Source organism: Lynx canadensis, chromosome C1 (assembly GCF_007474595.2).
Source record: "Lynx canadensis isolate LIC74 chromosome C1, mLynCan4.pri.v2, whole genome shotgun sequence".
Classification (NCBI taxonomy): Eukaryota; Metazoa; Chordata; class Mammalia; order Carnivora; family Felidae; genus Lynx; species Lynx canadensis.
In genome coordinates, this window is record NC_044310.1 from 186,850,357 (window position 1) to 186,866,112 (window position 15,756).

Genomic DNA, 15,756 nt, shown 5'->3' on the forward strand with positions numbered 1-15,756 from the left:
TATTTCCCAAACTCAGCACCCAAGTTTTTCTTCCCCTATTTGAGGGACATGACAAGGCAGCTACTGTGAAAAATGGGACTAACCCAGTAGGTGGAGGAGCCAGAACTTAAACTCACATCTTGTGATTCCAAGACTGCTTCCTCTTTCCCTGTTCCCGTGCAGCTGCCTGCTCACTGCTATGTGACAGCGTCTGCTCTAGCCAGAGCCTACAGGGAGTTCAGAAAAAGGAAAGAGATCTAAGGCACGGGACAGCCCTTGCTCTGTCCCTGACCCCTGCACACCAGCATGGAAAAAGAGACTATGTCTTTCTTTCTTTTTTTTTTATTATGACATTTATTGTCAAATTGGTTTCCATATAACACCCAGTGCTCATCCCAACAGGTGCCCTCCTCAATACCCATCACCCACTTTCCGCTCCCTCCCACCCCCCATCAACTCTCAGATTGTTCTCAGTTTTTTTTTCAACGTTTATTTATTTTTTTGGGGGGACAGAGAGAGACAGAGCATGAATGGGGGAGGGGCAGAGAGAGAGGGAGACACAGAATCAGAAGCAGGCTCCAGGCTCTGAGCCATCAGCCCAGAGCCCGACGCGGGGCTCGAACTCCCGGACCGCGAGATCGTGACCTGACTGAAGTCGGACGCTTAACCGACTGCGCCACCCAGGCGCCCCAATTGTTCTCAGTTTTTAAGAGTCTCTTATGGTTTGGCTCCCTCCCTCTCTAACTTTTTTTTTCCCTTCCCCTCCCCCATGGTCTTCTGTTAAGTCTCTCAGGATCCATCTACATAAGAGTGAAAACATATGGTATCTGTCTTTCTCTGTATGGCTTATTTCACTTAGCATCACACTCTCCAGTTCCATCCATGTTGCTACAAAGGGCCATATTTCATTCTTTCTCATTGCCACATAGTATTCCATTGTGTATATAAACCACAATTTCTTTATCCATTCATCAGTTGATGAACATTTAGGCTCTTTCCATCACTTGGCTATTGTTGAAAGTGCTGCTATAAACATTGGAGTACAAGTGCCCCTATGCATCAGGACTCCTGTATCCCTTGGGTAAATTCCTAGCAGTGTTATTGGTGGGTCATAGGGTAGATCTATTTTAAATTTTTTGAGGAACCTCCACACTGTTTTCCAGAGCGGCTGCACCAGTTTGCATTCCCACCAACAGTGCAAGAGGGTTCCCGTTTCTCCACATCCTCTCCAGCATCTATGAGACTATGGCTTTCTTTCAAGGACTTTGATAAGGGAGGAAATCTTTACAGTGAAGATTGGGTTTTGAGGGAAGTGAGTCAGTCTAAGTAAACAAGAGCTTTGAGTCTGGTTTTCCCTGTTTGCTTCTGCCCCCTGGAGGAAAGAATACTCCATGACCTGTGAGTCCTCAATAGACGACTGGAATAAAACAGTAGTGATGGAACTGGGTTCCTGGTCTGGATTCTCACATTGTTCAGTCCTGTGTTCCAACCTGAGCGCAGTACTGGGTATGGAAAGCTTGCCTACATCTGCTGAGGTGAAGGCCAGGGGGCAGTGCTGGTGGACTTTTTCTACCACAGTGAGATCCTGTGGGGATGAGTGAGCTATTTCATAGGTTATCGGCAACCTGTGTATCGTGTCCTTCATTTCCATCACAATATTTATTTATCATAGGGTTTTAAGGAGATTAGCACCTCCCTTATATCTCTCCATTATAGTTTTGTTTTTTTTACCCTTATCTGTGGGCCAGACATACAAGTACATAGCCTAACTACATCTTTAATTAATGGTTATTATCATTTCCTGACTTACCTGGTGAATTATGTATCAAATAATGTATTATTATCAAATAATAATCACTCCAAATTTAGTGGCTTAAAACAACAATATTCATTTATTTATATATCTCTCACAGTTTTTGTGGAGCAGGAGTTTAGGGGTAGCTTAGCTGGGTTGCTCCGGCCCAGAGTCTCTTGGTAGATGGTGGTCAGATTTCAGCTGGGGTCATCCCAAGGCTTGATTGGGATTGGAGAATCCTCCCAGGTGGCTCCCTCCTGTGGCTGGGAAGTTGGTGCAGCGCTTATTTCTTCATGTGGGCTTCTGCACGGAACTGCTTGAGTGTTCTTTTTTTTTTTTTTTTTTTTTTTTTTTAAATTTTTTTTTTTTCAACGTTTATTTATTTTGGGGACAGAGAGAGACAGAGCATGAACGGGGGAGGGGCAGAGAGAGAGGGAGACACAGAATCAGAAACAGGCTCCAGGCTCTGAGCCATCAGCCCAGAGCCCGACGCGGGGCTCGAACTCACGGACCGCGAGATCGTGACCTGGCTGAAGTCGGACGCTTAACCGACTGCGCCACCCAGGCGCCCCTCTGCTTGAGTGTTCTAATGACAGGTTAGTTGGCTTCCTCCAGAGTGTGCTGTTCAAAAGAGGGAAAGAGCCAGGTAGAAATTGCATTTTTTTATGATCTAGGTTTGGAAGTCATATAGTATCCCTTTAGCCACAGTCACTAGAAATAAGTTACCAAGTGTGGCCCACATTCAAGGGGAGGGTAATTACACTCTTTTTAAGGAAGGAGTGTCAAAAAATTTGTGGACACATTTAAAACTGCCATATCTGGTAGATGTGGGGCCACAATTAAACCCAGCTCTCCTGAGTGGAAAGTCCCACTAGACCCAATGTGAACATATCCAGGTACCACAAACTGGGTGAATTAAACTCAGAGCACCCAAGCCAGCTTTTATTTGCCCGGTGGCTAGTTATTCCAGTTTTTTGTTTACTCAAGGCTACGTTTCTTTTCTTACCTTTCTCTCCCTATTTCCTGCTGAGAAGCCAGAAGACAAAATGTGATAGCTAACTTTCACTTTTGTAGTTTATTAGTGTTGGTAAAATTTTCAGGGCAAGAAGGTTGAAACTATTGGTTGAAGCTGTGAGTCTCTGAATTATTTGTGACTATTCAGACTTCATATTGTTCCCATTTAATATAGAGAGTTGAGAATTTGTGGAAAACTGTTATGTGGTGATTTCAGGGGAATGACTTACATCCCCTTTCTGTGATGCCTACATTGGTATGAGATGGGGGCTTTTGTTCCTTGGTAGAAGTTTTATCTGTTCTAATTACCGTTATGTTGTTTGGTTTGGGATGAATGCAGTGGTAGACTTCTGGAAGACCACACCCCAGGGGACGAAGAGAGGTGGGTACACAGTCATGAGACATGGAAAGAAATCCCAAAAAGTTGGCTAAGAGTAAAGGTAACTATCTGAATTGGGAGACGTCTGTTTAGCTTAGGGCAGAACAGTTTTTCTGCTCTGCAGATGAACTAAGAAGTGGAGGCATCTTTCAGACAAGGAACAGAAACTTAATGGGTGGCTCAAAAGGATGTGGCATTTCTTAATGAGGAAGAGAAAGATGTCTCTCTTCGCTGTTAGAAAGATATAAAAAATCAAGAGACTGTATTTATTTTTCTGATGAGGGCAAACTGAGCAGATGGGAAAGAAATGGACTGGGGAAGATTTCTACGGTTCCAAGGCTATAGAAACTTCAAAAAGATGGATAAAATATATATATATTTTAAAGGTAATAGGAACTCATTACTCTTGAGCACCAGGAGCTTTATATGTATTACCTCATTTAATCCTCATAGCATGCTCACAGGATAGGTATCATCACTTCCATTTAAAGCTAAGGAGACCCACTTCTTTAAGGTCATGCCACCATCATGTGGTAAGGTCAGTGTAAGAAGGCAGCCTTGTCTGACATAAAGTCTCACTTTTCCACTGCCTTACACTGCTTCTTCAGGCAAAGTCAATCCAGGATTCCTGGAAACTGGGAGAAGAATCTTTTCTTTTTTAATATGAAATTTATTGTCAAATTGGTTTCCATACAATACCCAGTGCTCATCCCAACAGGTGCCCACCTCAATACCCATCCCCACTTTCCACTCCCTAACACCCCCCATCAACCCTCAGATTGTTCTCAGTTTTTAAGAGTCTCTTATGGTTTGGCTCCCTCCCTCTCTAACTTTTTTTTTCCCTTCCCCTCCCCCATGGTCTTCTGTTAAGTCTCTCAGGATCCATCTACATAAGAGTGAAAACATATGGTATCTGTCTTTCTCTGTATGGCTTATTTCACTTAGCATCACACTCTCCAGTTCCATCCATGTTGCTACAAAGGGCCATATTTCATTCTTTCTCATTGCCACATAGTATTCCATTGTGTATATAAACCACAATTTCTTTATCCATTCATCAGTTGATGAACATTTAGGCTCTTTCCATCACTTGGCTATTGTTGAAAATGCTGCTATAAACATTGGAGTACAAGTGCCCCTATGCATTAGGACTCCTGTATCCCTTGGGTAAATTCCTAGCAGTGTTATTGGTGGGTCATAGGGTAGATCTATTTTAAATTTTTTGAGGAACCTCCACACTGTTTTCCAGAGCGGCTGCACCAGTTTGCATTCCCACCAACAGTGCAAGAGGGTTCCCGTTTCTCCACATCCTCTCCAGCATCTATAGTCTCCTGATTTGTTCATTTTAGCCACTCTGACTGACATGAGGTGGTATCTGAGTGTGGTTTTGATTTGTATTTCCCTGATGAGGAGCGACGTTGAGCATCTTTTCATGTGCCTGTTGGCCATCTGGTAGTCTTCTTTAGAGAAGTGTCTATTCATGTTTTGTGCCCAGTTCTTCACTGGATTATTTGTTTTTCGGGTGTGGAGTTTGGTGAGTTCTTTATAGATTTTGGATACTAGCCTTTTGTCCGATATGTCATTTGCAAATATCTTTTCCCATTCTGTTGGTTGCCTTTTAGTTTTGTTGATTGTTTCCTTTGCAGTGCAGAAACTTTTTATCTTGATGAGGTCCCAATAGTTCATTTTTGCTTTTAATTCCCTTGCCTTTGGAGATGTGTCAAGTAAGAAATTGCTGTGGCTGAGGTCAGAGAGGTCTTTTCCTGCTTTCTCCTCTAGGGTTTAGATGGTTTCCTGTCTCACATTCAGGTCCTTTATCCATTTTGAGTTTATTTTTGTGAATGGTGTGAGAAAGTGGTCTAGTTTCATCCTTCTGCATGTTGCTGTCCAGTTCTCCCAGCACCATTTGTTAAAGAGACTGTCTTTTTTCCATTGGATATTCTTTCCTGCTTTGTCAAAGATTAGTTGGACATACTTTTGTGGGTCAATTCTGGAATCTCTATTCTATTCCATTGGTCTTTGTGTCTGTTTTTGTGCCAATACCATGCTGTCTTAATGATTACAGCTTTGTAGTAGAGGCAAAAGTCTGGGATTGTGATGCCTCCCGCTTTGGTCTTCTTCTTCAAAATTACTTTGGCTATTCGGGGCCTTTTGAGGTTCCATATGAATTTTAGGATTGCTTCTCTAGCTTTAAGAAGAATGTTGGTGCAATTTTGATTGAGATGGCATTGAATGTGTAGATTGCTTTGGGTAGAATTGACATTTTAACAATATTTATTCTTCCAATCCATGAGCACGGAATGTTTTTCCATTTCTTTGTATCTTCTTCAATTTCCTTCATAAGTTTTCTATAGTTTTCAGCATACAGGTCTTTTACATCTTTGGTTAGGTTTATTCCTAGGTATTTTATGATTCTTGGTGCAATTGTGAATGGGATCAGTTTCTTTATTTGTCTTTCTGTTGCATCATTATTAGTGTATAAGAATGTAATTGATTTCTGTACATGGATTTTGTATCCTGCGACTTGGCTGAATTCATGTATCAGTTCTAGCAGACTTTTTGTGGAGTCTGTCGGGTTTTCCATGTATAGTATCATGTCATCTGCAAAAAGTGAAAGCTTAACTTCATCTTTGCCAATTTTGATGCCTTTGATTTCCTTTTGTTGTCTGATTGCTGATGCTAGAACTTTCAACACACTTTTAAACAACAGCGGTGAGGGGGACATCCCTGTCGTGTTCCTGATCTCAGGGGGATAGCTCTCAGTTTTTCCCCATTGAGGATGATGTTAGCTGTGTGCTTTTCATAAATGGCTTTTATGATGTTTAAGTATGTTCCTTCTATCCCGACTTTCTTCAGCGTTTTTATTTAGAAAGGATGTTGAATTTTGTCAAATGCTTTTTCTGCGTCGATTGACAGGATCATATGGTTCTTATCTTTTTCTTATTAATGTGATGTATCACATTGATTGATTTGCGAATGTTGAACCAGCCCTGCAGCCGAGGAATGAATCCCACTTGATCATGGTGAATAATTCTTTTTATATGCTGTTGAATTTGATTTGCTAGTATCTTGTTGAGAATTTTTGCATCCATAGTCATCAGGTATATTGGCCTGTAGTTCTCTTTTTTTACTGGGTCTCTGTATGGTTTAGGAATCAAAGTAATGCTGGCTTCATAGAATGAGTCTGGAAGTTTTCCTTCCCTTTCTATTTTTTGGAACAGCTTGAGAAGGATAGGTATTATCTCTGTTTTAAATGTCTGGTAGAATTCCCCAGGGAAGCCATCTGGTCCTGGACTCTTATTTGTTGGGAGATTTTTGATAACTGATTCAATTTCCTCGCTGGTTATGGGTCTGTTCAAGCTTTCTATTTCCTCCTGATTGAGTTTTGGAAGAGTGTGGTTGCTTAGGAATTTGTCCATTTCTTCCAGCTTGTCCAGTTTGTTGGCATATAATATTTTTTTATAATATTCCCTTATAATTGCTTGTATTTCTGAGGGATTGGTTGTAATAATTCCATTTTCATTCATGATTTTGTCTATTTGGGTCATCTCCCTTTTCTTTTTGAGAAGCCTGGCTAGAGGTTTATCAATTTTGTTTATTTTTTCAAAAAACCAGCTCTTCGTTTCATTGATCTGCTCTACAGTTTTTTTAGAATCTATATTGTTTATTTCTGCTCTGATCGTTATTATTTCTCTTCTTCTGCTGGGTTTGGGGTGTCTTTGCTGTTCTGCTTCTATTTCCTTTAGGTGTGCTGTTAGATTTTGTATTTGGGATTTTTCTTGTTTCTTGAGATTGGGAGAAGAATCTTTGAGGGCAATGAAGGGAATCTTGGCTAAGGACTCCCACTGCTCAGTTAGAGGTTACACTGGGAGGCAGGTCTAAGAGGAACTGGGGAGTCTGGAAATGGTCACAACTTAGATGTAGTTGTGGGCCTCTGTATCAGCCCACAGCCCATGGGAAGGTGGGAACTCGTGACCCGTGCCATCATTTTTGATCTAGATTTGGATCTGTGCTCTGCAAATGCATCCATTCCTACATACTTGGGTGTTATTTTAAGAAAGAGCCTTTTGAAAAATCCCCAACTTTGTTTTGAAGAGAAAAAGTTTTGTACCCCGCCTTGGTTGCATCAGACTAGAAGTGGGCCCAGTCTGTGCCCGTGACCAGATGTGATAGTAGCTTCAGGCAGGGGACAGATCATAATAGGGGACAGATTGTAAGTGAGAATCGGGGACATGAATGTCGTGTGTTTCAGGTTGATTCTCTCCTGACCCATGCTCAGGTCCTTCACAACCTCAAAATATGGCATAAGAGCAGAAATGGAGAAGTAGCGGAGATCAGACTGTGCTTAGGACTGCTACCCAGTACCTCTTAAACTTTTCTAACCTTAGTGTTGTTTTCCATGTGTGTTTATTTTATCCAGAGTTTCTTCGGGACACTTTTACTTCCTTGGGCTATGAAGTCCAGTATTTTTTGTACCTGCATGTGGAGAGTATAATCCAGATTCTTCGCCAAGTTGCCTGCATGCCCCAACACCAAGACTACGACAGCTTTGTGTGTGTCCTGGTGAGCCGAGGTGGCTCCCACAGCGTGTTTGGCGTGGATCAGACACAGCCAGGGTTCCCTTTGGATCAGATCAGGAGGATGTTCATGGGAGATGCATGCCCTTCTCTCTTAGGGAAGCCAAAGCTCTTTTTTATTCAGAACTATGTGGTGTCAGAGGGCCAACTGGACAGCAGCAGCTTCCTGGAGGTGGATGGGCCAGCAGTGAACAATGTGGAGTCCAAGGCCAGGCAGCCTGCGCCCTGTACCATCCACCGAGAAGCTGACTTCCTCTGGAGCCTGTGCACAGCAGACGTGTCCCTGTTGGAACGGTCCTCCAGCTCACCGTCGTTGTACCTGAAGTGCCTTTCCCAGAAACTGTGGCAAGAAAGGTGAGCCACTCAGGCCGTGGCCCATGCCCAGACCACTTGTTTGTTTTCTTGCTGCCAAGATGGAGAGATGGAGATTGCCACTGTGCCATATTTGATGCCCTTCTCTTCAGGGAGAAAAGGATTTTTCATTCCTTGTTGGGGTTTCCTTGGGAAGGTTGCACATTCTATGACCTGCCTTTGTGCTTCAGGAGGTCACTTGTTAGTCAGCTTGTAGTTTGGATATTGTTCTTCAAAATAAAGAAATTTTTAATTTTTTTTTTAATTACAAAAGCAGTACATACTCCTTATTTAAAAAAAAACAATGAAATATAAATGCTTAAAGCAGAACATAACCAATAGTTATAATCCTGCTTATTAGAACCAATCTCTGTTAGCCAAGTCTTGGTGTATTGCCTTCCAGATCTTTTTCGATACCCACACAATCGTATATAAATATGTTTTTTAAACCAAAATGAAATTGCTATCTGCTATTACTTTGTAACCTGCTTCTACTTGGTGTAACACTATATCACATACAGTTTTACATGTCACTAGTTACATTTCTAAGCATCATTTTAAACTTTTAAAAAATGTTTATTTTTGAGAGAGAGACAGAGAGAGAGAGAGAGAGAGCATGAGCAGGGGAGGGACAGAGAGAGAGGGAGACGCAGAATCTGAAGCAGGTTCCAGGCTCTGAGCTGTCAGAACAGAGCCCGACACAGGGCTTGAAGTCACAAACCATGAGATCATGACCTGAGCCAAAGTCAGACACTTAACTGAGTCACCCAGGTGCCCCTGTAAGCATCATTTTAATGTCTGTGGAACCATCCACAATATGATTATGGCATAAGTTACTTGACCAATTTTCAGGCGTTGGAAGGTGTTTCGCTTTCATAAAAAAAAGTTTTCGATGTCTTTGTAGTTCAGTGTTTGTGCTTATATTTACTGTTTTCTTGAGGAAAATACCCAGAAGAAGAATTACTATGTCCAACAACATGCATTTTTAAAGGTTTGGATGCATTTTATCAGATTGTCGTCTCGGACAGTTAAACCTGCTTTGCATGAGAGCGCCCATGTCCCCGAGCTCTGCCCGACACTGCATTTTTTTTTTATTTCCCCATTTTGACAGTTTGATAGGTGAAAAATGGTACCTGACTCTTCAGGTTTGCAAGTCTTTGTTACACAGACATTTCTGATGTTTATTGGCAAGAATACTTTTCTAAGGGAAACCTTGGTGATCTGGTTTTCATTTAAGCTGAATGAAGCCCACTATACTTCCATGTAAGATTAACAGTCCTTTTTCAGCTGTTCCCTCCTTACAGTTTAGAATCATGTTCCTGAGCCATGTGTGAAATGCATTCTGTTGTATCTCTGGGGACCTCAGGAATACATCTCATCGCCTGTGACTCCCCAGCCCCCTCAGTAGTGGCTTAGCAGCAAGGAGTAGGCGGTAGTAGGGATGACTCAGCCTTCCAAGGTAGACACTTCGTGGACCAGCAGTATCCATGGTCTTTTACATCTGTCCTCCATTTGCATAGATGGTCCAGCTAGGTTATCATCTGACTGGAGTGTCCCCAGAATATGACTCGGTTGCCTCTTGGGTGAGGGTCATGGGGCCAGAGTGTTGCAGGCTGGTGTGGATCACTCACTAAGCAGCTTGTAGAGCATTTAGAAAGGAACAATTTCAAGCACTTTCACATCTGTTGCCTCATTTCACCCAAATGACAGTCTGTCTCCTCTTTGATATTTGCATGGCATTAATTTTTGCCTTTCTCATTCCCTCCAGAAGACGCCCACTCTTGGAACTCCACATTGAACTCAACAGCAGTGTGTATGATTGGAACAGCAAAGTGTCTGCTAAGGAGAGGTACTACGTCTGGCTGCAGCACACTCTGAGAAAGAAACTCATCCTCTCTTGCAAATGAAAAGCCAAAAGACTTTCTTAGCTCTGCAGTCTCCATCACTAGCCCCAAGTAGTTTTCAAGCAAATGTATGTGTCACGTGGGTAAGATGGGGTCCTGTTATGGGCTGAAATGACCCTCTGTGAGGAATGTTATCAGGAAGGGGTGTTTGAGCTAAAGCTTCTGGGTTGAAGGCTTTGGCCTCTGTTGCTGAAAGCTTGTCAAAACAGTGTTAGAAAGGAAATAGCTTTGAAACTTTATTATTATTTTTTTAATGTTTATTTATATTTGAGAGAGAGAGAGACAGTGTGTGAATGGGGGAGGGGTACAGAGAAACAGAGACAGAATCTGAAGCAGGCTCTAGGCTCTGAGCTGTCACCACAGAGCCCGATGCAGTGCTCGAACTCACACGCCGTGAGAGAGATCATGACCTGAGCTGAAGTTGAATGGTTAACCAACTGAGCCACCCAGGCACCCTGGCTTTGAAACTTTAAAAAGCAAGTACTGGTTGAATTGGGTGACTCATGATTGTGTTGCCTTCCCTCGTGCAATCAAGTAAACCGGAGCCATGGAGATAAGGTTGCAGTAACACAGTTAATTAGCCTGTGTGTATCCATGCTCCAAGAAGAAAAGTAAAATAAAAAACCAAAACAATGAGGGACACCTGGATGGCTCAATTGGTTGAGCATCCAACTCTTGATTTTGGCCCAGGTCATGATCCAGGGTTGTGGGATCAAGCCCTGCAACACACGCTGAGCGTGGAGCCTTCTTAAGATTCTCTCTTTCTGACAGGCGCCTTGTTGGCTCAGTCGGTTAAGTGTCTGACCTCGGCTCAGGTCATGGTCTCACGGTTCATGGGTTTGAGCCCTGTGTCAGGCTCTGTGCTAACAGAGCCTGGAGCCTCCTTCAGATTCTGTGTCTCCCTCTTTCTCTGCCCTTCCCACATTCATGCCCTGTCTCTCAAAAATGAATAAATGTTAAAAAAAAAAAAAAGATTCTCTCTTTCTGAGTATCCAATGGAAAAGACAGTGTCTTTAGCAAATGGTGCTGGGAGAACTGGACAGCAATATGCAGAATAATGAATATGGACCACTTTCTTACACCATACACAAAAATAAATTCAAAATGGATGAAAGACCTAAATGTGACGCAGGAAACCATCAAAATTCTAGAGGAGAAAACAGCCAACAACCTCTATGACCTCGGCCGCAGCAACTTCTTACACAACACGTCTCTGAAGGCAAGGGAAATAAAGGCAAAAATGAACAACTGGGACCTCATCATGATAAAAAGCTTCTACACAGCAAAGGAAACAACAAAACTAAAAGGCAGCCAATGGAATGGGAGAAGATATTTGCAAATGACATATCAGAGAAAGGGCTAGTATCCAAAATATAAAAAGAACTTAACAAACTCAGCACCCAAAAAACAAATATTCCAGTGAAGAAATGGGCAGAAGACATGAATAGATATTTTTCCAAAGAAGACATCCAGATGTCTAACAGATACATGAAGAGATGCTCAAAAATCACTCATCATCAGGGAAATACAAATCAAAACCACATTGAAATACCATCTCACACAGGTCAGAGTGGCTAAAATTAGTATCAACAGATGTTGGCGAGGATGTGGAGAAAGGGGAGCCCTCTTGTACTGTCGGTGTGAATGCAAACTGGTGCAGCCACTCTGGAAAACAGTGTGGAGTTTCCTAAAAAAATTAAAAATAGAATTACCCTACGACCCAACAATAGTACTACTAGGAATTTATCCAAAGGATACGGGAGTGCTGTTTCATAGGGACACATGTACCCCAATGTTTATAGCAACAGTATCAACAATAGCCAAATTATGGAAAGAGCCCAAATGTCTCTCAACTGATGAATGGATAAGGAAGATGTGGATGGATGGATATATGGATAATGGAATTATGTGTAATGGAATACTACTTGGTGATGAAAAAAATGAAATCTTGCCATTTGCAGCAGCATGGACGAAACTGGAGGGTATTATGCTAAGTGAAATAAGTCAGTCAGAGAAAGTCAGATATGTGATTTCACTCATATGTGGAATTTGAGAAACTTAACAGAAGACCATAGGGGAACGGAAGGAAAAATAAGTTACAAACAGAGAGGGATGCAAACCATAAGAGACTCTTAAATACAGAGAACAAACTGAAAGTTGAAGGGGGTAGGAAGTTGAGAGGGCAGGGAAAATGGGAGATGGGCATTGAGGACAGATCTTGTTGGGATGAGCACTGGCTGTTGTATGTTCTTACATTAGATGAGGAATCTAATCTTGAATACACTGTATGTTAGCTAACTTGACAATAAATTATTAAAATAAAAAAATTAAAATAAAATAATTCTCCAAAAAAAAGATTCTCTCTTTCTCTCCCTCTCCCCTCTCCCCTGCTTAGGTACTCTCTCTCTCTCTCTCACTCTCTCTCTCTCTCTCTGTCAAACAAAAACAAAAACAATGAAATGTAACAAACACTTAAAATCTTACCTACCACATACAACCACAGTTAAATTGCAAATTTATTTTCTGTGTACAAGATTCGGATGTTAAATCAGGGGGGCTGTTTTTCTCTCTTCAGGCTACTATGACAAAGTGCCAGAGACTGGATGGCTTAAAGAAACACTTATTTCTCACAGTTCTAGAGACTGGGAAGTCCAAGATCAAGGTGCTGACACATCTGGTGTCTAGTGAGAACCTGCTTGTGTGTCTGCTAATGACCATCTTCTCATGGTGCCCTCACATGTCAAAGAACAGAGACAGGAAGCAAACTGTCTGTGATAGCTCTACCTTCATGATCCAGTCACCCCAAACACCCTGCCTCCTGATATCAGCACACTGAGGGTTAGGGTTTCAACCTATGAATTTGGTGAGGGACACAAACATTCAGACAATAGCAGTGGCTTTATAATTTGAGATTACTTGTCTGTCTAGAACTCGAGTGACACTTTACAGCAAATAATTTTCTCTCGCAGATTTGATGACATGACCTAAAAAGAGATCATTATTTAAAATATCATTTAAGGGGTGGCTGGGTGGCTTAGTCAGTTAAGTGTTCGACTTCGGCTCAGGTCATGATTTTGCGGTTCATGAGTTTGAGCCCCACCTTGGGCTCTGTGCTGACAGCTCAGAGCCTGGAGTCTGCTTCAGATTCTGTGTCTCCTTTTCTCTCTGCCCTTCCCCTATGCATTCTCTCTCTCTCTCTCTCTCTCTCTCTCTCTCTCTCTCTCTCTCTCTCAAAAATAAGTAAACATTAAAAAATTTAAAATATTTAAAGTATTTATTTATTTATTTATTTATTTATTTATTTATAAGTTTATTTATTCTGAGAGAGAGAGAGAGAGCAAAAGCTGGGGAGGGAAAGAGAGAGCGGGAGACGAAGAGAATCCCAAGCAGGTTCCGCACTGTCAGAGAGGGAGCCCACACAGGGCTTGAACTCATGAAATGTGAGATCATGACCTGAGCTGAAATCAAGAGTCAGATGGTTAACCAACTGAGCTACCCAGGCACCCCTCATTTAAAATTAAAAAAAAAAAAAAATATATATATATATATATATATATATATATATTTTATATTTTTTTGACTTGGTTTTAAATGGTGTGTATTTCTTATGTGCATATTTGTGTGTGTTTTGCTGTGACCAATCAGCAAGACTGAAAAGCATGAAAGGAGTATTCAGACCATTCATAAGTAGTTATTTTTGCTTTTTGTTTTAATGAGTGTGGGACACCTGAGGATACTTTTGAATGTAACATTGTTGAGGGGCACCTGGAAGAATAATGTATATGCCTGTCCTCATGAACCAGAACCTTGTGTTAATTATTACAGAAAGAAACCGAGAGAGATCTTAGAGACCTGACAGCTTTGGCATCCTTTTCTGTTCCATCCAGACCAGGTGATAAGCATTTTCCATTTATTCTGTTTCTTATCTTATGCTGGAATAGCACATGTTTTTTACCTTTTTTTTCCTCTTTACTTTTGAGGCGGGATCATCCCCACTCTTGCGAGTAACTTGCCTCAAAATACCATGTATAGGATCTTTGGCTCACAAAAAAATTGCAGACCAAACCCAGAAACAAAGTATTTATTTATATTGCTTTTTAGTTTTATGCATTTTTCGTATATTATTAAGATAACTTGCATTTGCAATAACAGAGGTGGACTTTGAATACATTAAGCAAGCGAAATAAATCAGACACAAAAAGAAAAATACTGTATAATTTTACATATATGTGGAATCTTGAAAACAAAAAACAAACAAAGGACTCATAGAAAAAGACATCACACTTGTGGTTACCAGAGGTAACCACAGAGGTTGGGGGAGAGGGAATTGGAAGAAGGTAGTCAAAAGGTACAAACTTCCAGCTATGAGATAAGTAAGTACTAGGGATGTAATGTACAACAGTGGCTAATACTGCTGTATGATATACGGGACAGTTGTTAAGAAATTAAATCCCAAGAGTCCTCATCACGAAGAAAAAAAATTTTCTTTTGTCCTTTCTTTTCTTTTTATTGCATCTATATAAGAAGATGGATGTTAGTTAAATTGATCATGGTAATCATTTCATAGTATATGTAAATCAAACCATCACACTGTATGCCTTAAAATTTAGACAGTGATGTATGTTAATTATTTCTCAATAAAACAAAAAAAATATTTGAAACGGACAATAAATCTAAATGAATTTAAAAGGTAACCTATAAATGAAAACTTGATACATTTAATGAATTAAATTTCTGTATATAAATATTGATGGTAAACTTAATCAAGCATTTATTCAACTGAAACCACAAGTCTAATACATTAGATTTTCTTAAATGTTTTAAACACACTAAAAAATAGACAATTTACAATGATTACAAAATGGATCAGTACATTCGGTTACAAAAGTATGTGTATGATGTACTTAGGCTTATTTCTTCATTGTGTTTACATTCCTTTTTTTTTTTTTACCTTTCAAATTTTCTAAGATTATGGCAAAAATGGATAGTCTATGATTCAGGACTTGAAGTGTAAGATTTAGTGTGCCATTCAGGGTGTTTTACCTGAGTCTGTCTTCCAGTTGGATTAGCTGTTTTTATAGTTAGACTTTATTCACTGATTGAGCTTTACCAATTGCTGGAATTATTGACTTTGGTATCAGATATGTTTTGATTTTTTGTAACTTTGTTTCTTCGATGTATTCTTGTTATAGTCTAATTTCTATTTCTATTTTAAAATAAAAAGTAGTAATATGATATCTTGTATTCTATTGAGGACTGAATTTTGAAAATCTTTCACATTAACGTGAACCTTCTTGATTAACTATTTTATCATTCAAAATGATAGTAAGTAACAGATGCAAGATGCAAGTAATGGAAGACGTAACTCACAACAAAAATACCAGTTTTGTTTGTTTGTTTGTTTGTTTGTTTATGCTTGTTAAGCATAAGGTCCAGAGGTAGGGGTATAGATGCTGGCTTGGTTAAGTCACTGATGGAATGATGTCATCAAGGACTTAGTGCTTTCTATCTTTCCGCTCTGTACTTTCTTTGTTTTGGCTTTTATTTTCAGAATTGTCATCTAATGACTACAAGATGGCCACAGGTCCAAGTATCACACCCAAATGACAGAAAGGAAAACACCTCTTCTTTGTGTTCCTTCTTAAGATCAAAGGAAAATTTCCCTAGAAGCCTTCCTCCCCAAGTGTTTCTTTTCCATATTTCTCATTGGCATGTCATTGAATGACATGCCCATTCTTAAACCAGCATTTGGCAGAG

The 15,756-nt window shown here is 40.5% G+C and overlaps 1 protein-coding gene across 1 annotated transcript in view; it reads left to right on the forward strand.

Annotated features, from left to right (window-relative positions):
• CFLAR (CASP8 and FADD like apoptosis regulator) overlaps positions 1–10,272 on the forward strand; it is a 48,570-nt gene extending 38,298 nt beyond the window's left edge. The window contains 2 exon segments of the mRNA XM_030324433.1: positions 7,588–8,098; positions 9,864–10,272. Of these exon segments, the coding sequence (XP_030180293.1) occupies positions 7,588–8,098; positions 9,864–10,002 (650 nt within the window). The 3' untranslated portion in view covers positions 10,003–10,272.
• The last annotated feature ends 5,484 nt before the right edge of the window (positions 10,273–15,756 follow it).